This window comes from Phyllostomus discolor, chromosome 1 (genome assembly GCF_004126475.2).
Source record: "Phyllostomus discolor isolate MPI-MPIP mPhyDis1 chromosome 1, mPhyDis1.pri.v3, whole genome shotgun sequence".
Classification (NCBI taxonomy): Eukaryota; Metazoa; Chordata; class Mammalia; order Chiroptera; family Phyllostomidae; genus Phyllostomus; species Phyllostomus discolor.
The window spans coordinates 212798691-212824046 of record NC_040903.2 but is presented as its reverse complement, the minus strand read 5'-3'; the positions used below and the strand labels follow the sequence as shown (position 1 = coordinate 212824046).

The window sequence follows — 25356 nt, the reverse complement described above, 5'->3', positions numbered from 1 at the left end:
ATGCTCCCGGCCCAACTGCACCATCGCTGTGCATGGCAAACACCACAGCGTGTGACAAAGGACACTGTGACACACCCCACAGACCTCCTCCTACAACACCGGCTGACTGACTGCAAACTCCCAATGTGGCGGCCCCCACAGTGAACCCCTCACTTCGTGAAAGGAAGGGAAATTTGTGTTTACCCGTGGACAAAGACAACAGGCAACACGGTCCGACTTACGGGTCTGCACGCCCTCCTCCATCTGTGTGTCTGTGCCCTCCATGTCCTCCACGCCGGCTTCTGTGCTTTTCTCAATGTCCCTCTTCCGCTGCTTACATGTAACAGTGCAAAGAGAGAGAAAGGGATGTGGTCTCGTGGTCAAATAAGCAAATGCACAAACTTACTGTGTACTAGCATGCGTACAAAATCTATACCGGTGTGCTGTGTCAAAACCCACAAAAAACACACAGCAGTCCCCCGCCTCCCTGAAGGGGACACGCCCCCAGACCCCCAGTGGGCTCCCGAAAGGGCGGAGAGCACCGAGCCCTGCACATCAAGTGCCCTACGTTTTCTCCCGCACACACCCCTTTGCACCGCACGGCTTCCCTCGGCCGCATGAGAACTGCCGGTGTGACAGCTGTTGTGACCTGGGTCCACTATTGAAACAAGGGCGACCAGAACACAAGCCCCACGGCACAGCACCAATCGACCCGACAGCCTGGACGCCTACTGAGTGACTGACGGACGGTGGAAACGCGGGACAGCAGGACGGTTCACGCGTCCGCGGGATGGCAAGGGATTTCGTCACGCTGCTGAGCACAGTGCCCGATCTAAGACCCACGAACAGTGTATTCCTGAAGCTCCCCATTTACTGTGGTCAGACCACGCCGACTGTGGGTAGCTGCACCGGGAGGGAGAACAGCGGATGCAGGGCGAGGGCGGGGCCCCCGAGGGAGGAAGGGGCGGGGGAGGGGGGCAAGGGGGCGGAGAGGACCCTCAGCTGCTCCGTGCGTCCAGGTGGCGGGCCTGCTTGTTCTGCCCACACCGAACTTCTCGCGCTGCGCATGCGCCGGGCAGCTCACTACTCGAAGCCTCGTGTTCGCCACCAAGGCTCTCTCCCAACTCTCCCAACACAAAACTCTCTCCCAAAGCCGACTAGTTTATGAACTTGGCATCGCCACTCCCTGAGGCCAATGGTACTTCTTCTCCCATTTTACAGTTTGTGTCTGTTTGGGGGGAAGGGTGTATATTTTCTTTCTATTTTTATTAAAAGTTTAAGAGGGCCGTAGCCCTTACTATGAAAGAAGGGTCTTAAAAGTACACAACTCTCCTAAAACCTCAAAAACAGGTTGGATTCTCCCCCATTCTCTCAGGTCTTTCTTTTCTGTTTATTTTTTCCAGTTGAATGTTACTTAATGCTCATCATATTCTATAACCATCCATTCTTCCCAATTATTCATTCAACTTTTTATTCCTTTCCCTCACCCCTCCATTTTCTAACTAGTTCATTCCTGTGTAGTTTTTAAATCACTTAACATCCCTATATGGAGTTACAACTATAGAAGGACCTTAGTAATAAACTTAAAACTCTGCATTTTTCATATAACTTTACCCCATGTAGTCTCAAATTTAAATGTGTTAAGATGCAGATTATAACTCGGAGCTTCTCTAGGTTGCCTAAAATAAGTTGGTATGGTTTCGGAAATCATCTGAGACTTTGCGAGTCTCACAGATTCACGATGCATCGGGATGCCCTCCTCCGTGGTTTCCAGCAATTAGCACACGGTGAACGCTCGTCTGAGACTGGTCCTTGCCCCGGGCCAGCAGAGCGCAACGCCTGCTGGGGGCGCCCTCTCTCCCCGCCGGCAGCCGGGCTCTGCCCGGAGAGAACGGCTCCAGAACGCCCGACGCCACTCACACCACATTCCGTTACCACCTCCGGATGGCCGCAACTGCCACTAACTACGTATTACAGTTAACCCCACTGTTTCAAAATGCTCTCAAGGGGGCTGTGAAAGATCAGAGCCCAGAGATACCCACCAGGTCCCTAAAGAAAAAGCTTCGCAAACGCGACACTAACGACCCGACAGAAGCTCAGGAAACTTGAAAGGCACTCACTCAGCGGAGTTGTATATGGAGGTGCTCCTTCTCAAACATAGCTGTAAAGTGGCTGCAACTCCGTGCAACTGATGAGAGGAGGGGAAGTGCCTTACATCTTTCCTTTCCAAAGGGTTGCTTCGTGATTACCATCTAAACCCTGCTGGGCTGAACAGATTGGTTCGATAATTACATACAATAACTGCGGTGGGCAGGTAACCCTCAGCTGGCACGGGCAGCTCCCCTGCGAGAGCTTCCATATGCAAACGGCACTGATGGAGTGCATTAGGTCCGTCCTTCCTGCCGGCGCGCAGGCCTGATTAACGCCAGCCGGGACTCCAAGGTTAGCGTGTCAGCAGATTTGTGATGCATTAGGCAGGAATACACACAGACACTTTTGTTCGCTCGGACCAGAATTAAGGAGGAATATTTCAGGGCTAGATTGCTTCCGTACAGGAGAAAATGCACTTTACAGTTTTAGGAAAGCAGATTTCTAAACGCTCATTATAAAGAGAGCCGTCCAATAATTCTACCCAAGAACCCAGTGCATTCATCTTGTATTCAAGCTCATTTAATAAAAAGGAGTTTTCTTAATCTCCATGCAGGTAAATGACGTCAAAATCAAAATCAGACAGTATTCAACCAACAAAAGCAGCACCTGTGTTTCAGGCAGTAAGTATGCCTTAGGTTGCGCGCGGAATTTCATTAATCCACACCTCACCTGGGCACCTCCCGCCCGACTTTCCTGGCGGTGCGTGCAGTTTGGTTAGAAAGAGCCCGTGGTCGACAGGCTCTGATCTATTTGCTTTTTAAAAGACCAAAACGTTCAAGTTTGTTGGATCTAAGCAGAACGTGCCGGTTATAGAAACAGCCCCAGGACACGAAGCGCAGCAACCACGCGTGCTGTCCGACGGGGTGGGCACTGAGCACGGTCTACAAAGGTCTAACCCCCACGCTGTGTGCCCGACACGAACACGGTGCTGTGTGTCCGCTGTAACTGAAAAATAACTTTTGTTAAAAAAACAGAGGGAGGGAACTCCGACCCGCACTACAGCATAAACGAACCGAGAGGGAGTTCCACTCAGGGAACCCAGCCAAACGGTGTGCGGTCCCACTCCTGTGCGGGACCCAGGGTGGTGGGACTCGGGTGGTGGGACTCCGAGACTGGGGGGGGGGGGGGGGGGGCCGCCAGGGGCCGCAGGGAGGAGAGGTGGGCGGTGTTCAGTGTTTCCCGGGGAGGCAGAGTCCCGGTTCTGCGGGAGGAAGAGTGTTCTGGAGGTGGAGGGTGGTGATGGTCGCATAACGACGTGAGTGTACTTAGTATTGGTGACCTGTGCACTCAGAAAATGGCTAAGATGTTACATTTTATGTGTATTTTACCAAATAAATTTTAAAAAAAACGGTATCTAAGAACGTTATTCATAAAACGAGGCAGGGAGTGCAACTGCAAACAACCTGCTGCCAGCTCTGCCTCCAGGTTCTACCCGATGCTTCCCTTCGTCGCCCGTCGGCCTCTTCGGCTCCGGAGAGGGCGCGCACTCGTCCCTGGGCGTCCGCGGGGGAAGGTGCCGCGGCCACCCCTGCCGGTGCTCAGGTCGGAGGACGCTCTGGTCCCGGATACACAGTGGCGTGGTCTGGAGCACGCAAGCCGCGTGTGCACACGGGCTGCGCAGGGCCTGCCCGCGCACCTCCCCATTCACGTGGGTGCAGGGTAGTGCTCAGTGCCCAGCAAATCCAAGTTCCGCTTTTTAGAACTTTCTGGGATTTCTTCCTTGGCACCTTCATTCCAAAGTCGGTTAGACCCGCAGATGCAAGGCCCGCAGACACAACGAGCTGACCGTGACTTGGTTCTCTTTGGGCGGACACTGGCTTCTCGAAGTGACTGCTGATCTCTGACTTCGCCTCACCCCACACCGGGTCCCACCGGCGCCTTCACTGCACTCGCACACGAAACCGCATCGCAGGGGAGCTCGTTCCCACCGTTCGTCCGTGCCAGACCTCGGGACGCGCCAGAACCGGGGAGCACCGACAAGCAGCGAAGGCTGAAGCGTCTTCTCTTGCGGGACGACGTCACGACTCAGAAGTCCCAGCAAGTGCGGCAAGTCCCAAACGAGCACCAGGCACTAAGACATTTTTTTTCTGGTCAAAAGCGACGAGTACAGGGTTTTGGGTGAGTTCTGAAGCCCACGAGTACCGAGGTCTGACTCTATTGTACAACACACAAGAACGACTTAAAAACTTAAGATGGAGGTTTCTTTTAATTCAGCACGGCCATCTTCAAAAAAATGAGGCTTATTTCAAGGGCATTAGCATGTATAATACACATTGTATTTTTGAAGTATTCAAATATGCTAGGCTAAAATGTAGTTAATTAGCAGCTTCTCACTTCCAATTTAGAAACAGAAAGACAAATCAGCTTGATGCATTTAGGCTGATAATTTACTAATAGTCTAAATACTGACTGGAGACCAGTTACAGACTTAAAGCCGTCTCAGTGGAAAAGAGAATAAAAAATCTCCAGAGGCAAAAAAACAAACAAACAAACAACAACTACAACAACAAAAGCCAACTCTTTGCCTCCCAACTCAAACTTCAAAAGATCGCGTCTAGATGTCTCCGCGGCCTCTAGGAAGAGCCGGCCAGAGCCGTGGCTGCAGCCAAGCAGGTATGTACTCAGGGACTACTGTCGGGCTTGTCCCCTTGTTATAAAAGTCATACATGTTTATTATACAAACTTAAGAATATACGGCCTAAAACTGTTAAATATTAGGTATTGCATGTGTCAAAGAATAAAGAATTCTAAATATAAATGTGTCTGCACAAGTCGATCTTATTGCATTTATCTGATTAAGACCACTTCAACTCACCATACAAAGTATACACTTCATAAATTACTATTACATTCCTTAACAATAACCAAAAGTAAGAGATCTGTTACTGTACAGTAACTAAGAAATAAAGGCAGAACGTATCTCCCAGGAAGGTAAGCCACACACAGCGGCTACACACGGCACTCACAAACCCAGCGGCTCCGGGTAAAGTGCACTGTGTGGCCAGAAGGGGCGCCCTGAGGCTGGGGACCGAAGGAAGCTCGGGGAAGCTGCTCAGGGTTTCTCCGCCCGCGGTGGGGAAAGACGGGACCTCGGAGCTCTCCGCTCCCACCACCCGCTCCCTCGGCAGAGCCACACGGCCTCCCTAGGCGACCTCGCCCGCCCACGAAGCGGCAGCCCCCAGCCGTCTGCCGCTCGGAAGCAGCCCCCCCTGGAGTCAGAGGCATGCCTGGTGCTTGGCACGGCCCATCCCCACGCTCCGCTCCGCTTCTCTCCTACCGGGGACGCTCCCAGGGGGCAAGGGCATGGGTTTCCCCGTCTGCGGACCCTCACTGGGCAGCTCCCTCCGCAGACAGGAGCACTGCCCCCACCTGAGCAGGGGCGGAGATCCCACCACAGACTGCCCAAGCACCTGCGGTGTGCCTGCCACTGTCACAGGCTCCATCCTCAAGCTGAAACACGGCCACTAAAGAAAGTTAAGGAAAAAGTATTCTCGACTTGTATAAAAACATCACACACACACAAAGTTAAATTTCTAAAACTATTTATGTCAGAAACCATTTTAGAGTTCCCAAATGACTCGTAAGAAAGCATCCACTGCAATCCTGCACACAGGGAATGTCCTTCTATGAAGTGGCAAGCCATCCGTCCATGTAACAGATGCACGCCTTCACGGTCAACCCTCCACTTTGTTTTGGTGTTTGTTATTGTTACTGTTGTTTAATTAACACTCTGTTGTCAGTCTTTTTAGTTCTCTACTCTGGAGGGGGGAAGAGGAAGTAAGCCTCAAGTAACTGTGCTAAGCCTGAGGAAAGGGCTCAGCAAAGAAAAATGCACAAAACACACAACTAAGAAAGTCTGGAATATCTGTGTGCTTCACCAGCCCAGGCTACCTCACTGTTCAAATGCCACGAAGAGCGGAGAACTGACAGTAACTTTCTCAAATGGCGCACCAAAAGTTCCTGCTAATTCGTGAGTGGGCCAAAAAATACCGATGCATTTTCAGGCTCTGTCAAAATAAGTAAATAAATGAAGAAATCCAGCTGGCAACTGGAACTGCTTGCTTGATCCAGGGGCAATACACTTCCTAGCAAAAGCACTGCTTTCACAAAGTGGGCACGATGCGTCTCCCTGCTCATCTGGAGCGGATGTGTCTGCGTCCCTTCCAGGGCCGGGCCCGCTGAGGACGGAAAAGGGCTGCTCCGTCTTCCTAGGAGAGACACGCACCGAGCACCGACGGGCGGTGAGCTGAGCAGCAAGCCGAGCCTGCATCACGTGGTCTGCAGGAGTACTACGTGCCCGAGATCTTACTCTCGGCAGATTTTCACATGATAACGGAAACCACAGCCTGGAAAGATCCCCCAGTAGCACTTCTGAAACCAACACATCCAACCTCCAACTCGCTGGCAACGTGGCCCTTCCTGACTCTGATAACACTTAAACCACAAGGACCACGGAACTCCCAACATGGCCCAATCCGCGGTCACTCAGCAACGGAAGAAGTTTGCACAGACTCAGTTAACTGAGGTCTAGAAGACTCTGCTCTGAGTGGGAACTAGCAGGACCCCTCTTCACTCACACGTCCCTCCGAGGGCCCCGTGACCTGCCCCACTAATGCTAAAAATATCCATCAGTTAAGGTGTTTCGGGGCAATTTATGAAGAGAGGCAAATGGGTGTCTAGCTATGCTGTAACTGTCTTAATGTTTTATGCCTCACATTACAAGGAGATTTTTAAGTGCCTGAAGCACCAATGGGGAAAAAAGCTACATAAATGCCTACATTAGTGGTTGCACGGCCCCCGGGCAAGTCATGTGACTTCTTTTTAGTTTCATCGTTTGTAAGCAGACATATCTCACATCAATGCTGTAAAGTTTGCATGGGATAATTTAAAAGAACTTACAGGATACAGAGCAACCACACAAATGTTCAATGATAACCTAAAATTTAAAGGGCTGATATCCTATCACCAGCAGAACCCTGAAGACTTCTCAAAAGAAAGCATAAGACTTAGAACCTGTAACATTTTACACTAAAAAGGTCAATGTTTATATAAAGATAAATGTTTCAATAAAAACTGAATCCTACCGTATGGACTGGTGAGGAATTAGCTGATCACAAGCCATAAACAAACAAGTTTCTCACAAAATGAATCAGCCTTAAAGTTCTACTAGAGACAGGCTGACTTCCCCCAGTAAGGCTGTGTCCGCAAAAGACCACGTTCCCGAACTCACAGGCAGGAAACAGCAGACACAGAACTCTCTGGCACTCCAGGTCCCCTGCGGTACGTCAGCTACCCACAATCCTTCAGTACAGCAATCATCACCTTCAGGAACAAAGTTAACTTCAAACTCATTAGTTTGGTTTATATTTTTTTAATATGAGTAAGCTATGGAGCTGCATTTTGGAGTCTTTATTTCACAGTAATTACTGGGACATCTATGTTGCAAAATCAACTTCGACCAATTCCCAGTCATTTCCTATTCAAAATAACCTATTTTAACACACACCGAGTGAAATGTAAGCCATTTTCAGTTTGTAGTATCTTAGTTCAAAAGGCATTAAGAGATTCAAGCGAGAAAGTTCCACGTGCTATTTTCTCGACATCAAGAGCGCAGAAAGACTTGAGAAACCTTAGTGCAACCACATTAAAAATAATAATGCATTAACGTGTATCGATCACAACATGTTTCGAGTGCTCTTCCAAGCACTTTGTATATTTCATTTAATCCACATGACCATCCCATGAGCAAGACAAGTAACACTATTTGCATAAAAAGAAAGCTTTTTAAAACTTCACCCCTTGTTTTAAAAAAGTGTAGCAACTTCAACAACCTAACTTTATGCATTTAAAATACAGTTTCTCTCTATTACTGTATCACGTTGAAAAAGCGAGAGAGCCCTCCCCCACAGTCGGAGGGCACAGCCGAGGCAGGCTGACAGACTGCAGGCCAAGTGGTGCGACCAGCGCTGCGTGAGGGGCAGCTGCCCCAAAGGGGGCGGGGCGGGGCGGGGCGGGGCCCGGCGCAGCTGCAGACCACGGTGTGCAGCGCGAGGCTTCGCGCTCGTTCAGCTCTTTGCGCCAGTGCCAGGCTGAGCGGGGGCAGCAGGGGTTTACCGACCAGCGATCGGTGATGTTCCGGAGGGCCTCTAGAAGAGCCAACTAGTCTAACGTAACTTAAAAAAACACAGAAACTTTGGGTGCGGAAAGAAAGGTATGTGCACCCCATTCATGAAGAACAACAATATATACTGCCTGAAAATGAACAAATAAAATAAAAACTGCAGGGCCACCCTCTAGACCTACTCAGTGGGATGATACCCAAGTGAGTCTAATGAACGGTCCCCTCTTTGCTGGCTTGGGTAACAAGCAAGTTCGCCGAAACCCAGCAGGAAAAGAGCTAATGGAGGTATTCATGTCCTTACAACTTGCTGAGTTCCTTCCCATAAATTGAACTCTTCCTACCCCAGATGGACAGGAAGGAATTCTCTAAGGATGAAGCGGCATGTTATTGATCTTCACGGCCCCAGAGGCCCAGCCTGGACCAGCTGCACAAGTCACGCCTCGTACGTAATTGTGGAATGTTGATACAAATCACACCTTGTACGTAACCGTGGAATGCTGACTTAGGAGTAGACACTGAAGCCCGTAACACAACTGCACTGCCCGAGTCCAGTGGGTGTTGAATTCTAGTCAACAATGAGAGTCTTTGGCTGCTCTTTTTAAAGGCAGATTGATCATCGGACTCTTTCTTCTTCAGCGTTCCGTCATCCCAAAATTCTGTGCCTTAAGTGAAACTCTTAAGCTATTGAGACTAAAAATGCTTCCAAGTGAGTAAATTCATATTTCACTCCAGTTTCCAAATATGCTATATCATAATAAAGCATGGCTATAAAAAATAGAAACTTTGCTTCATTCCGTTGTTGATAAACTCTTTTTTCTCTCTATTTCTTTTGCAACAGGAAGCGACCACAGTGATAGCACGTTGCTTCTTTACCACTCACTCTCCTTCCCTACCGCAGCGCAAGCGCAACGAACTGAGGGCTGCTCTTCCCTCTCTTTCACTGCGGTGCGCTCCGAGCCAAATGGTGGACACCACAAACATGTACACAACTGTAGGAAAATGAACGAGAATCACTTGACGCATGGCTGAAGCATGCTGACCAACCCCTACAGGTTTTACCATAACGGATACCCGGTAGGAACATAGAGAAAAACATATATTGAATGGATTACACCTGCCCCCTTCCAAAAGAGATTTGAGTCTGATAAATACAAAGAACATATACTTTTTTCCTGTTTTTCCCCTAAACTTACTGTGGTAATCATTTCATGATATATTTAAGTCAAAGCATTATGCCATACACCTTAAACAGTGTTGGATGCCAATCATATCTCAATAAAACTGGAAAAACTAAAAAAAAAAGGCATTAGCAAAAATGTTCATAAACGCACATGCAGGCAGACAGAATCAGCTACTGAGCTACGCTGGCTGCGCGGCTCATCAGCTCCCTCGGTCTGGCGGGCTGAGGCATCCTCCCACACACCACAGGGTTATGAGTTCGGCCCCCGCATGCAAAAGGGCGCATGCAAAAGACAACTGATCGATGTTTTTCACATCAATGTTTCTCTCCCCCTCTCTCTCTCTCAAGAAGGAATCAACAAACATATCCTCGAGTAAGGATTTAAAAATATAAACAAGTAAATATGTAAATAAATAAAGCAGCTACTAAGTCGCTGCAGGAAGCAGTATGCAGTAAAAACAGAGTCAGGACGCTTCTGTTGCAAAGCTCGACTCTGCATAAATCATATTAGGATCTCCAAGGTCCTCTGTAATTCTAAACATGAATTTGCAAGGAACGAACAGATTGAAAAACAAAATCTACCACTTAAATATGGATTATATGAATAATAAATCTGAAAAAACTTAAAAAATTATGTCAAGAGTGAACAAACACACTAATGATAAGGATTAATACTATAATTTCTATAATCACAGAATCATATTTAGCTCTGAGCTTCCTGGTAACCAGAGGAAAAAAGACCCCCTGATTACATACCCCTTGCTAAAAAAGAAATGAATACTGATTTCTCAAAGGAGCAAGTTTTCCCTCATAGGAAGCCCCCAACTTTTCAGTCACTGGAGCTCTGCTTTTACCTGTTTTAGATATGTAGTATTTACCATTTATTTGAAAAAAAAACGTTCTAGGTCTTTAAAAAAAAGTTAAAAAATACTGGTCTCCATAAGAGACCATCTCAGAACAAAAGATACACAGTGAAAGTGAAGAGATAGAAAAAATATTTCGTGCAAATAAAAATGAAAAAAAGCTGAAATAGCAATACTTACATCTGACAAAACAGACTTCAAAACAAAGGCCGAAGCAGGAGACAACGAAGGTCACCACATAGTGAATAGTACCAAAGGGACAGATCCAACAAGAGGATGTCACCCTTGTAAACATAACGCGCCCAACACAGGAGCACCTACACGTGCGAAAGAAAATCTGGATGGACAGTGACAGAGAGGTCAATAGCAACACAGTCACAGGAGGAAATGTTAACACCCCGCTGTGAGCAGTGGATAGATCCTCCAGCCAAAATATCAAGAAAGCAACAGCGACCTTAAACAACACACTGGATCCGACCAATTTAATGATATTCACAGAGTATTTCATCCCAAAGCAACAGAAAATACAGTCTTCTCAAGTGCACATGGAACATTCTCAAAGATACACCACATGTTAGGACACACGAATAAGTCTCAACAAATTCCAGAAGACTGAAATCATATCAAGCATTTTCTCAGATCACAATGGCATGAAACTAGAAATCAACCTGAATAAAAAAACAGAAGAAGTCATGTACATGGAGGCTAAATAGCATGTTATTAAACAATGAATGAGTCAACAATGAGATCAAGGAAGAAATAAAAAATTACCTGGAAACAAATGCAAATGAACACACAACAACCCAAAATCTGTGGGACACTGCAAAAGCAGTCCTAAGAGGGAGGGAAGTTCATAGCATTACAGGCCCATCTCAAGGAACAAAAACAAAAACAAAAAACAAACAAACAAAAAACCTCAAATAGACATTCTAACTTTACACTTAAAGAACTTGAAATACAATAACAAACAAAGCCCAAAGTAGCAGGAAGAAAATAATATAAATCACAACAGAAATAAACAAAACAGAGTCTAAAAGCCAATACAAAATATCAATAAAACCAAGAGCTGGTTACATGAAAAGATAAACAAAACTGAGAAACCTTTAACCAGACTCATCAAGAAAAAAGAAGACCCAAATAAATAAAATCAGAAAAGTGGAGAAGTAACAACTGCCTCCACAGAAAACAAAGGACTGTAAGAAAATACTACAACTATATGTCAAACTGGAAAATCAGAAAAAAATGGATAAATTACTAGAAACATACAATCTTCCAAAACTGAATCAGGAAGAATCAGAGAAGCTGAACAGATAGATTACAACTAGTGAAATTGAAGCAGAAATCAAAACACTCTCAACAAACCATAGTCCTAGACCAAATGGCTTTACTAACAAATTATACCACCCATTCAAAAAAGAACACTTATCCTCAATCTATTTCAAAAAATTCAAGAGGAAGGAAGACTTCCAACCTTGTTTTACAAGACCAGCACTACACTAATTCCAAAACCAGAAATAGACACTACAAAAAAAAAAATTACAGGCCAGTAGTCCTGATGAACATAGATGCTAAAATCCTCAACGAAACATTAGCGAACCAGATCCAGTAATACGTTAAAAAAATCATACACCATGATCAAGCGGGCTTTATTCCAGGGATGCAAGGTTGGTACACTATTCGCGAATCAATAAATGTGGTACATCACATAAACAAAATGAAGGATAAAAATCACATGATCATATCGATAGATACAGAATTTATGATAAAAACTGTCAGCAAAGTGGAAATAGAGGGATCGTACCTGAACATAATAAAGGCCACACATGACAAACCTACAGCCAACATCATGGTCAATGGGCAAAAACTAAAGTGTTTCCCTTAAGATCAGAAACAAGACCAAGATGCCCACTTTCACCACTCGTATTCACCATAGCACTGGAAGTGCTAGCCATAGCAATCAGACAAGAATAAATAAAAAGACATCTAAATTGGAAAAGAGGAAGTAAAATTGTCATTATTCACAGGTGACATGATATTGTACATAGAAAACCCTAAAGACTCTACCAAAAAAACTACTAAATCTAACAAATGAATATGGCAAAATAGTATGATACAAAATTAATATTCAGAAGTCAGTAGCATTTTATATATCAATAATGAACTATCAGAAAGAGAAATTTTAAAAAACACAATTTCATTTACTATGGCAAGAACAACAAAAGAATAAGGTACCTAGAAATAAATTTAACCAAGGAGGTAAAAGACCTGTACGGAGAAAATGATATGACGTTAAAGAAAAAAAAAAATTCATTAAGATACAAATAAGTGGAAGCATGTATCATGTTCATAGACTGGAAGAATTAACATCATTAAAATGTCCACACTACCCAAAGCAATCTACAAAATCAGCACAATTCCTATTGAAATGCCAATGGCATATTTCACATATCTAGAACAAATATTCCAAAAATTTGTATGAAGCCAAAAAAGATCCCAAATAACCGCAGAAATCATAAGAAAGAAGGACAAAGTTGGAGGGATCACAATACCTGGTATCAAACTATAATACAAGGTCACTGTAATTAAAACAGCCCAGTACTGGCATTACAACAGGCATACAGATCAATGGAACAGAACAGAGGGGCCCAAAATAAATCTACACTTTATGGTCAATCAATATCTGACCACAGTCAAGAGCACACGATGGACTAAAGACAGTCCCTTCAGTAAACACTGTTGGGCGAATTAAAGAGCTACATGCAAAAAAAGGAAACTAGGCCTGCTTATACAAAACACAAGAATAAACTCAAAATGGATACAAGACTTCAACGTAAGTGGAGACGCCACCCGCAAAAAACCCCAGAAGTAACTCCTGGAGGGCGGGCCCCTTTCAGGACGGGCTTCCCCTACTAGGAGCCCATCTGTGTACGGCTGGCGCTGTTACAAGAAGCTACACTCAACTTCAGCAAATTTGTTTGAAGACTCTTTCAACACGTTTGCCCATTTCATGATGGGTTATTTACAAGTGAATCTGCCCACAATGTGCTGAGTATTCAGCAGTTTTTGACCAAAAATGGCATGACCCCCTGTGCCCCAACCTCCCTATACACCCGATCGGACCCTGAGCGACCCTTTTTTGTTTCCCCTGATAAAAAAAATCCTTAGAGGGAAACGTTCGCTGATGTGGAAGAAGTGAAACAAAAAACAGCAGAAACACTAAAAAACATCAAAATAGACAAATTTAAAAACTGTTTTGAGAGTGGAAAATACGTCTCAATAAGTGTATTGTATCAAATAGGGAGTACTCTGAAGGTGACTGAAGTTTAAACATGTAAGAATACACAATTTTTTATTATAGTAATATTTTTGTCAATATATCTCCTAAGGAAAAAAATAAACAAATAGTAGTACACCAAACTAAAAATCTTCTGCAAAGCAAAAGAAACCATCAACAAAACGAAATGGGAACTCACTGTGTGGGAGAACTTATTTGCCAATGATACATCTGATAAGGGGTTAATTTCCAAAATATATAAATAATTTACACAATCCAACACCAGAAAGGCGATCTAAAAAATAAGCAAAGAACCTCAACAGACACTTTTCCAAAGAGGACATACAGATAACAGACATATGAAAAGATTCTTAACATCATTAATCATCAGAGAGATGCAAATTAAAACCACCATGAGATATCACCTCACCCCCGTCAGAATGGCTGTCATCAATAAATCAACAAACGAGCACTGTCAAGGGTGTGAAAAAAAGGGAACCCTTGTGCACTGTTGGTGGCAATGCAGACTGGTGCAGCCACCATGGAAAACAATAGGGAGTGCCCTCAAAAATTAGAGATGGGACTGCCTTTTGACCCAGCAATCCCACTTCTGGGAATACATCCTAAGAACCCTGAAACACTAATTCAAAAGAATCTGCGCACCCCCATGTTCACTGCAGTGCTACTTGCGGTAGCCGAGATCTAGAAACAGCCCAATGCCCATCAGTACGTAAGTGGATAAAAATCTGTGGTACAGTTACACAATGAGATACTACACGGCCATAAAGAGAAAGAGGAACTCTCACCAGGATGGACCTGGAAAGCATTATGCTAAGTGAAATAAGCCAGTCAGAGAAAGACAAACACCATATGATCCCATTTATGTGTGGAATCTGATCACAATAAAATGATAAAACAGAAATAGAAACATGAATACATGGTACAAACTGACAGCTGCTGGGAGGCAGGGAGGGGGTACCGGATGAAAGAAGGTGAAGAACTAGCCAAAAACATACACACGTAACCCAAGACACGGAAAACAGTGTGGTGATGTGCTGAGGGAAAGGGGGCTGAGGCCAGAGAGGTGGGCAAAGAGGAGTGAAATGGGGACAGACAAAGACTTTGCCTGGCCTGATGGGCACACGATACAATGCGTAGATCATGTTTTCTCGAGATGCACACTTGCAACCTGTATGGTTTTGTGAACCAATGTCACCCCAATAAACAGGGAGAGAGAGACAGACAGACAGACAGACAGACAGGGAGAAACTTGTCTGGTCCAGTTCTTTCACTGTTACAAACCAAAGGACAAAAGCCAACAAAACCTACAGTTACCTGTCTGTCAAGCAGCTTCATTATCTTACCTGATCCTAACTTTCATTAATTTCTTTTTGATATACAGAATAGCCCTGTGTCATCCATGAAGATAAAAACACAAAACAAGAGAGTAAATAAAGGGAATCTCCTAATAGTTCAACTTAGTATTCATCCATTCCCCCCACATGAAGCTTTACACATGAAGGGCTGACCCAACAGGACACTCCCGCCTTCTGAACCGCCCACGGACAGAGAGAATGCAAGGTCCAGGTGTCAGCTCTGCAGCAGACTGACCTACTCGGGTGTAAAGTCAGTCACCCCCAGAAACCAAATTTCTCCAGCACACAGGTCCAAGCGGTGCATTGCCAAGGGTGGGGGACGGCACTGGACAAGTTCTCACTGCACAGAGATCTTTCCTTCCCAACCAGCAAAATTTTAGAGGAAAACACTCCAGCAGCTGGCTACAACCACAACGTAAAGAAGCCTGCTGGGGACGAAGGTGCACGCTGCGTGTTTAGCCATGTATGCAAACTGTGAATTCACTGCCTTCCTGAAAAGCCCCACTCAGGACTCCATGTTATCCCCTCATGTCAAAGTGTCAGCCCACTTGCTGACCTCGAAACTGGACAGATGCAATCAACACGAAACTTACAGAAATTTTTTTTCCAAAATTCCAATCTCCCTTATAAGTTAAAAAAGTATAAAAAATCTTTTAATTTGCTGCTTCTTGAAAAGAGAAAATTTGTTTTCAACCCTCTTCCTCATGCTAAGAACATGAGATTTCCAAAGGAATCTACTGGGACTTACAGAGTTAACAACAGACAGTAAGACTGGTCAATAGTGCAAAAACCGTTTTTCCTAAAGTAGTTTTCCTTTTCCTATCAAAACAGCTGGCACGTTTTATTAAATAATTTCAGAGTATAAAGGATATGTCAAGAATTATTAGAAAGTCAACAATAAACCAAAAAGTCAATGCATACCTGTAAAATGTAAACATTAAAGTAACACTAGGAGTTGTTTACATGGCTGCGCAATACTCCTACCATAAAGTTCATCATTTCTTAACATTTCTCTCTAAGAAATGAATCCCCTTATATGCATATACGTGACTTTATATAATGACACTTGAGCAAAGAGCAAAATCATGTTCAAATGGTAAACACACTATCGAACAAGAAAACAGCCAAATGGTGATTTTCAAATTATAAACACTTCGACCAAACCAACAAACGAAAAAAACCGAGCGACTAGGTCAGCCCCGGGGGCTGCCCGGGGAAAGAGCACGCCCAGACCGGGAACGCAGGGCCCCGTCCAAGCCCTCTGCCAGAGGTCGCCGTCCGGAGGTAGGGTCTTCATGAAAAGTTAGTACCTTGCTACTGTGCATAATAAATATAAAATGTTCATTTTTCTACAACCCACTATATATTTTTCTATATCATAAAGAGCTTGGATAATGGTAGTAAGTATTTAATTGCCAAACAATGTCATTATTTTCTTTACTGAGATACTGATTTACTCTACTGAAACTAGTATTTGTTGCAATTATAGTCACAGGAAGTCCAAAGGGTAACTCAAGAACAAAATTCACCTTTGTTCCCGCTTTCGCTTTCAGGCCTCCGTTCTCCGAAATGCCGAGTTCCAGTCTGCCGTCGTCCCTGCTTCCCACGGACCTCAGTCCTTGCAAAAGAATGTCTTGTAAGTTCTGATAAAGAGGCTTCTCGTCATAGTCCAGTAACCTCACTGTCTCCATGTATTTAGCAATTTCATCTAAAAGAATAACAATTATTTTGTAATTTTAAAAGCATAAATACAATATATTTATCCCTTCTAAGAAAATATTTAGTAGTTATAGTACAATCAGAATAAAAATGTTTATCTTATTAAATGATGTCTTTTCAATCACTTCTTCAATAAAAGTATGCTTCTCAACTCAAGAATTGTCAGATAATAGCCAAAATAAAAAACATGTTTTGAGATACCATATAAAAGCAGTTTTGTAATGGTGAGGCAAAAAGATAGAAGACATACTTAAAGTTTAAAAATGCACAAAAATAATTGCTGTAGTTTTAAAGTTATCAAAAATACAAAAGGATGTCAAACATAGATCATAAAGGAAAATGTGCTTAATTACAAGGAATATAGCTAATGGGGTTTGTTTTTTTAGTCTCATTGTGTAAATGAGGAATAAAACATACCGCAAACAGGAAGCAAGGCTTGGTTTTCCCATAAAAGAGAAAAACCGCCTTCTGAAGGAGAAAGGTTTACTGTGCACTGCGGCAGAACCACATCCAGAAGGAAATCTCACCAGCCAGGCCGACACCCCCCAACATTAAACATCCCTCTGTGGGCTACTGGCTCACACGAGTGGCTCCCCAGGCCAGCCCTGTCCCCTGACCTGCAGACCTGTCCACACACTGCCTCCTGTGGTGGCTCTCAGACCCCAACAACCCGGACCGACACTCTGACCCGCCCCAGCACCTGCTGCCTGTGCCTCCCCCATCCAGGTCACTGACCCCAGCCCCCAGCTCCTCCAGCCAGGACTCTTCCCTTCCCACACCCCACGCTCAGCCAAGCAAGAGACCCCGTCGGGGCCCCGGCCAGGTGGCTCGCTGGTGGGAGCGTCGTCCCGCACACCAAGGGGTCGCGGGTTCAGTCGCCAGTCGGGGCGTATACCAGAGGCAACCGACCAGTGTTTCTCTCTCACATCAGTGTTCCCTCTCTCCCCTCCTCCGTCTCTGAAATCAACAAACACCCTCAGGTCAGGATTAAAAGAGAAAAAAGAGAGAGAGAGCCTGTCGGGGATCGCACATCACCCTCACTCACACAGTTATGTGTAACGCGCCCATTATGTACCTGGCCAGGTTAAAGATGCTTGAGACACGGGAGGGAAACAGAGACACCTTTGTTACTCTGACACAGGGATCTACAGGAAACCTCGGCAAACATCACCCCTGTCCTCCTGAGAGAGGGCGATGGCAAGGATACCCCGCCCCGTCCCCACCTCTTCTCAGCACCTTGGCCGCGGAGCTTCGGCCGTGGAGCCTCAGCCAGGGCAGCGAGGCAAGACGAGGAGGAAGGGCGCAGAGATGCATGGGGGGGGGGACTTAAAGCAGTTCATTCCCAAACGTGGCAGTGCATGCAGAACACCCTAAGGAATCTATTTAAAAAACAACTAGAACAGGTCAACATAACAAGGTCACAGAAGCAAGGTAAGTTTATAAAAATCTGTTGTTTCTGTATACTAGCAACAAGCAACCAGAAAGTATTTTTAAATGCATATCCCACAATGTGGCATCAAAAGCATCAAACACAATGAAAGACGGGCACGATCTTTGCAGCAAACACGGGAGAACAGCTGGGAGGAGCTGAGAGCGGGGGACGGCGGATAAACCGCACCGGCGACTGGCAGCCTGCACGGCACAGCCATGCCCGTGCTCCCCCTTGTGCAGCCAGTGCCACCGCACGCAAAGTGCCAACACGCTGGGGCGGGGGGGGGGGGGGGGGGGTGGGGCGTCCAAGTGACAAGGTGATCCTTGAATGTACACAGGTGCGCAAAAGACCAAGAACAGCAAAATAGCAAGGTCAAGTTTAAAGAACAGCGCTGGAGGACTTAAACTACCGGATGATACCAAGACTTAAGATGAAGGCACAATAATTCAGACAGCATGGTCCGAGAATAAACAAGAAGAGCAAGGAGAGAGAAGAGTCTGGAAACAGAGCCACAGATCCACACTGGATTTCAGACGAAGGTGGCACGCGGGGCAAGAAGGGTCTTGTCAAGGAAGGCTGGTGGGTAACGGGATACAAACACGGGGCGAGGAAACCTGGCCCTTCCTGTCGTAGCGCACAGTAATTAACTGCAGGTACACTCCACACCTCTGTACGTGTAACTGGCATGTCTACAGTCGTCAGAACTGGCAACAGCCAGCGGTGGACAGGTAAATAGCAGCACTGGATACAACGGAACACACCCAGAAACGAGAACGAACGAACGGCTGTGGACCGTGCGGCCATGGGGTTCGGCACGAGGCCGCTCAGAGCAGGCCATAAGCATTCTCACCGTGAAAAAATAAGTATGCAAGGCAATGGATGTGCTCATTAGCTTGATTTTGGTAATTAATTCTACAATGTACATGTGTATCAAATCATCGTGTAGCATGCTTTAAATATACACAATTATAATTATTCCTCAATAAAATTAAAAATAGATAAAAACATGCAAAACCCCAGCAACAACGGAATGAGCCCCACCAACACACCACCGGTGGCAGACTAGGCTCTAACAGGCCGAGGAGGTCAACCCACAGGGCCTGGGACTCCACGTTCTGTTCACGCCGCCGGCCCACCCCCACGCAGTGCAAAAGCAACTCTTTGGTGCTGGAGGTTGGGCTGGTGATTCGTTAGGCCAGAGCGACAGGCTAGGGCCAGGAGGGGATTCCGAGAAGCCTGTAATGTTCTGTTTCTTGATGCGGCCAGTAGGCTGCAACCTGAAACAGCGTGAGGTCAGGGCAGACCTCCCTGAAAGAGAGACAACTAGGCAAAGGCTTGAAAAGACCTCCACCTCCACCCGAACCAGCCACTTCTCTCTGCCCCCACTGCCGCCTCCGAACCGCCCCGCTGGTCCCCTGCGTGCTCCTGCAGCAGTCTGTCCTCAAGCCACAAGCCGGAGAGGTGGCCCCTCGGGACGCACAGGCCACGTCCCTCTCCTGCTCCACCCCCTACCCTCCTGCTCCAAGTAAAGGCCAAAGCCCTCGTGACACCCCGAAGGATGCCTTCCTCGAGCACACCCGGCACCTCCTCTTCATTCCGCCTGGAGCTCCCGGCCCCGGGTCCCACGGGGTCCGAGCCTTCTCTCCTTCACTGCTCACATGCCCCCACCTCGGTGAGTCACCAATGCCCCCCACTCCAGCCCCGTCCTGCGCCCCGGCTGGTTCCCTAACTCCGCTCCACGCTCTCTCCCTGTCCCCCTAGTACTAACTGCACAGTGTTCTGTACCGGTCACCCCCCACCCCGTGTCCTGTCTCTACTTCCGACTAGAGCCTGAGCTTCGTGAGGGCAGCAACCGCTGAGCCTCGTTCACAGGCGTATCCCTAGTGCCCAGAATGCTCCCTGGCACAGGATAAACTTAAAAAAAAAAAAAACCACACAGCTGAATGAATGAATGAAGGAAGGAAAGCAGTGGGTAACCGAGGGAAGCACCACCCTCCCGGAGCGCACTCCCGAGAAGGACATGCTCCCCCAGCAGCGCAGCCCAGCACACGGCTCACGCCTGAACTCGTACGTCACTCCGTGGGCACCGCGACTGTTTCCTCCCAGAGAAAAAAGCCGCGTGAGTATATAAGAAGTCTTTTCCTACCTGGCTTGTTTTTCCCAGGAAAACATTTGTCCATCAGACTTGCAATATTGTCTCTGTATCTGTTAAGAATGAAAGCATGAGTCACTGTCTGAAGCTTGATGACACGGGAGTCACTAACATTTAACCCCAGTACACAGCACGCTGGCAGCACCGCGCTACCTGCTGAGTGTGCTCACAGACACTCTTCTAAACTGAATTGAACAAAAGACCAAGAAATCTTACTGTTTCACAAGTACTTCCTTACTTCTACATCAGTATCAGTTAGAGCTACAGTTCCAACACAGGGTTATGACTGGATGACGTCTGCCTCATTGTGAGTTTGCCCGAAATGATGTGCAAGGCTCCTTTACCTAATTTTGGAATCTCTAACATAGTTAGGGTCTTTCAAATTATCCTCCCACGGAAGATGGCCACTAAGCCACTGGATCATACAATAACCAAGTATTTCCAAGTCGCCACGTCTGGATGGGGCTATGAATACAAAAGAAGCGGATTAAGCACAGTGAAATGATTTTTAAGGTTAATGTCAATGATATATAAAGCAATAAGGTAAAACGGTCAACTCTACTGTCTTATTTCTCACCATAAAATTGTGACTGAATTAATAAAAATACTGAGTATTGGGTAGTACGAAAAGATAATTTACCTCCAACTAATAATTTACTTTAAAACCCAAACTGGCAAGCTCTAGAGTTTCAAACTGAGACTATTAATCTAAGAAATAAAACATAAAGCCATATCCCATTTAATACTGCCTTTGGAAAAACTGAAGATATCAAAAATGCCGTGACCCATGAAGAGAGCCAGAGACCTGGGGGGGTTAGCTCCCCCAGTTTTGGGCACAGAAAAAAGAAATGACTGCTGAAGAAACAGACTAATTGAACAGGTGACAAAACACAAGTCGGCCTGTTACAAAATTGTAGCTGCATGACAAGCCTAGACTTCCAGGGGGGAAGCGACCGACGCTCTGTTTAAGCTAATACCACCGCAAAGAAAGCCCGCGGCAGTGGCCTGGACCGCCTTCGCTGCGAGACCTCGCGTCTCTGAGGCGTGGGGGGACACGGGAGAGCGCACAAGGGGCCTGTGGCACGCCTGGGGGTCTAGCCAGGCCTCCGCGCCCACCCCGCCGCCGCCTCCTCATCCTCCTCTCCTCAGTGACTGATGCAGAACTGAGGACCACGTGGGAGTTCGGCCGCAGACGACGGCGGTGCGCTTCCTGTTCAGCTGCCCCGACGTACCCACGCCGTTGTGTGCGTCGATGCTGGTGAACTCGAGGGTGCCGTCGTGACATCTTTTCGGGTCTTCCTTGTATTCTTTATGAACTCCTTCCGGGCAGTACCGGTAAGCAAGGCCATAATCTACCAGGTACACCTAGAAATTCCCAAGCACCGGGACAGATTAAAGCCAGAATGATTGCATGCAGACTGCTTCGAAGACCGGCCATTTAACACTGCCGCTTAAGGGTAAATTCACGGTAAGACTGCATCACCCCAACAAGTCAGATCCTACATGCGAACAACAGCAAAGACTTCACTCTAAAAGACTTTCTATTTAAAAAGGAAAATGTCAGGTGACCATGTAGCTATAGTCCAGATAGTATCACCTGACTCTGTATTCTCTTTTGGATATGTGCTATACTTGTAATTAATCTTGTCTCCTCAAGTTCAGCATGGGCTATATAGCCCTCCCACTCTCCTTCACAGGCTGAAAGAAGACGCAGCACAAAGCAAACCATCAGCACTCGCCGCGGCACAACTGCCACACCCCACTGTGACCCTGCTGACCCCGCTGACACAGGACACACCAGCCGTCTTCCATGCCTCTGCGTCTACACTTGTGACGTCATCCAATGTCAACTCACTTGATAAAAGGAGTCGGGTTTTAAAAATGATTTCAAGAACTTCTAGATGAGGCTCTCATCTACATTTACATATTATATATTAAAATCCAGTCTTCAAAACTAAAACTAAATTTTAATATTACATACACATGCATCTGTGGGCATGCCCATGTGGGTCTGACTAGCATGCAAATCCAATAAACCTGGCTTTCTTCTACGCCACAGCCTCATATGACATTTCCAGCCCTGGGAGCTGTCTCACAAGTGTGTGCGGGTGGTCACGAGAGGGAGCGGAAGTAAAAACACGGAGACGGATGTAGCCCATACAGCTAATGCTAGGGAAACACCCCCACCCGAAGCACATGCCCAAAGAGTAAGAGAGCTGCAAAATACTTCCGTGTCAACAAAAGGCAGCGTGTTTTAGTCAACTGCAGGCTGAAACAGGTTGTACTGTTACGTATTATTTTATCTAAGTCCGTTCTACTTCAATTAATGGAAGCCTTATCGTTCAGGTTCTTAGCTCTGTTTTATTTGCTTTTAATCTAAAATACAATGGCTGGAAATTCTGTGACTGCCTTTAAGATTTCTCCGATAGCAAGCTTTAATGTAGCAACTTCCTTCTGTATGTGTATACAGATCCCTTACGGCCACCATAACGGAGATGGGGGAGGGGATGCAAATATACGAGATGACGGAAAAGAGAAGCCAAAGGAAAGACGAAGCAAAGAGAAGTGAAAGACAGGTTTGAGGAAAATAAACGTGAAGCATGGACCACCGGCAGAAACACATCTAAAACGTCTCAGTAACCGTTTCTCACACAAGATGCAGCGAGAAGCGAGCGCGCACACAATGGAGTAAGGGCAGCGGCCAGGCATTACCGACACAAAATGTCAACTGCACCTGGCGCGCCGAGACCACAGGGACAGCTACAATCGGAGCGCACACACCCCTCTACTCCAACTAAACCAACTCAAAAAAAGGGTAAAATAACATTAGCTTTTCTCCTTTCTTTAAAAAGTAAAAATTATAGAGGAAATGTAATAAACTAAAAAAAAAAAAAAAAAAAAAGCAAATCTGAATTCCAAGCACTCAGGGCACAGAAATTTAGACAGCTAAGATATTTGTGTAAACCAAATGATTTGAATAATCAACATGTTAAAGACCAAATTTTCCAAGTAACAGAACACTTACATTTGATGGATTTCCCGAACAAAGGAAATAAAAAAATGACAAAGCAGACAGGCAAACATAATTCATTGGTGCACTATATAATTTTAAGCTTCCACCCCCAAATAGCTATTTGAAATTCATTTTGTATCACAAGCACTTCTTCTGAATATTATTTAGGGCAAAATAGCCAGCTTGATAAAGTGCCAACAAATTGCATCAAAAATGCAGAATGTTAACTAGAGAAAAGTGTCAAGAAGAAATATTATTATTACCACATCTACTTCAAAAAGTAAAACTTCTGCATGGGTTCGAAAGTTCACAGCAACCATATTTGTTTTCAAACAGGAGGTTTTAAACGGTAGAAATTAAAGTTACAAAACTACCTGATCAGGATTCTTGCAGCTCAGGAGAAGATTTGAGGCCTTGATATCTCCGTGTACATACTCGTGCTCGTGAATATATTCCAGAATATCCAGCTACGAAAGCATCACATAGAATAAATTAATGCAGTACCCAACACCAGCCAGCAGAGGACCGAGCTTCAACTCAGGAGCTTTACTGGTTAAAAACAAGAAACACGTAGCTCACATACAATTCTTAAGCTTAGCTGCAAGACAGTTTTCCGAGAAAACCTTTTGGCATTGGCTTCATATATTTTCTGAAGGTCACTCCCAAAGCGATCCATTATCATAAACCTGTAACTGAAGACAAACAAAAAAAAAGACGATGAACAAAATACGACTCTGCAAAACTAACTGCAAAGAGTACTTTCCTGTCCAAGTAGTTGTCCAGGCAATGTTTAGGAAAAAGAAGAAACGAAACGCAGACCCTCGCAACAGTTTCCTCTATCTAGAAGGCTCAGGAGCCAGCTGCTCCCCTGTCCTCCCCCGGGAGGCCTCCTCCAGGTCTGCGGCAGTCCCAGGAGACGACTCGCCAGGTCCGACAAGGCCCACAGAGAGAAGCCACCAGGGTCATTCACAGTGAGGACCAATCAGTCAAGAGAGAGAACGATATCCCTGCTTTTGTCCCATAGCTAATGCATGTTTCTGGATATCAGCTTCCTTCCTGGGACCGCTTTCCTCTCCTGTTCCTCCTGAGCCAGGAACGTGCTGGACGTGTCTCCTAAAATGGAGCATTAATCACCTCTAAGGTAGGGATTTACTTTTTAGGTGGAAGCCCTTAAGAAGACTCATTGTGTTTCTTATAAAAATAAAGATATGCAAAAATCCTTATTTTTCCCTGCAAATGATTTGAATTAATAGGTACTCAGTACTTAGAACAGTGTCAGGATTATAAAAACTGTTATTTGCTATCACTATTAAATTATTTACACTGATTTCTATTTTCCCACTATTTGCATTGTTTTATTCAAATTTCCAGGAACGTATATATAGATGGTTTTGCTTTGGAGGAGCTACTTAGAAATAACTTTCATGTTATTACTCAGTGGTAGAAATGTCTTCCCAGAAGAGTGCGGTGAAAATTTTTATGCAAAGTACAGAACCATGCCTCAGCAGATGTGGCTAACTTAGAAACAGCGAGGCGATTAGGGGCTGTTTATAGAGCAGTTTCATAGATCAGCAGAGTGATCTGTGACTACAAGCAAAGAACTACCTAATGTGAGGTATGAATGGACCCCATGTTGAATTGAGGATTTGTGGTTTGGTCCTTTTTCAGACAGTTAGCGGAGGCTGTATTTCTGTTGCCCATAAATTATCGTATACTAATGCTGGACTCATACCACTTGCTTGTAAAAATCAACACGTGCATGTGCCCACACAGTCTCGTCCCTCAACCTTTGAAACCAGGCAGTCAAAATCATCATTCCCTCTTTATCTTAGAGGTCAAGGTGCTGGAGCCTCTTACATGAGTGAATACATTTGCCACTGACTAACTGTATGACTGTGGGCAAATCACTGTCCCTCTATAGATAGTAATCATTTGTTAAAGACGTCCACACAAGATGATCTCTGGTTCTCTTCCGGTACAAAAATGGGGAGAATTCCGAATTTTGCGTTTGGCTGGTTGAGTTTCCATGTTAGCTCTCCCTTCCCTAGTGCACATGTCACACTGTGTCTTTATCTTAGAAGCCGACAGCACACCCG

The 25356-nt window shown here is 45.6% G+C and overlaps 1 protein-coding gene across 3 annotated transcripts in view; it reads right to left on the bottom strand.

Annotated features, from left to right (window-relative positions):
* The window catches only part of VRK1 (VRK serine/threonine kinase 1), a 72476-nt gene that overhangs the window by 5165 nt on the left and 41955 nt on the right, over positions 1-25356 (bottom strand). Inside the window, exons 6-12 of one of the 3 annotated variants that reach the window (XM_036013851.1) lie at positions 23844-23952; positions 23635-23727; positions 21480-21612; positions 20592-20712; positions 20242-20300; positions 16474-16652; positions 222-312 (exon numbers count right to left, since the gene is read on the bottom strand). In XM_036013851.1, coding sequence (XP_035869744.1) covers positions 222-312; positions 16474-16652; positions 20242-20300; positions 20592-20712; positions 21480-21612; positions 23635-23727; positions 23844-23952 — 785 coding nt within the window. Of the gene's footprint in view, positions 1-221; positions 313-16248; positions 16653-20241; positions 20301-20591; positions 20713-21479; positions 21613-23634; positions 23728-23843; positions 23953-25356 lie in introns of those variants that run through there. The other 2 variants (XM_028506974.2, XM_036013848.1) reach the window with 2 other exon arrangements.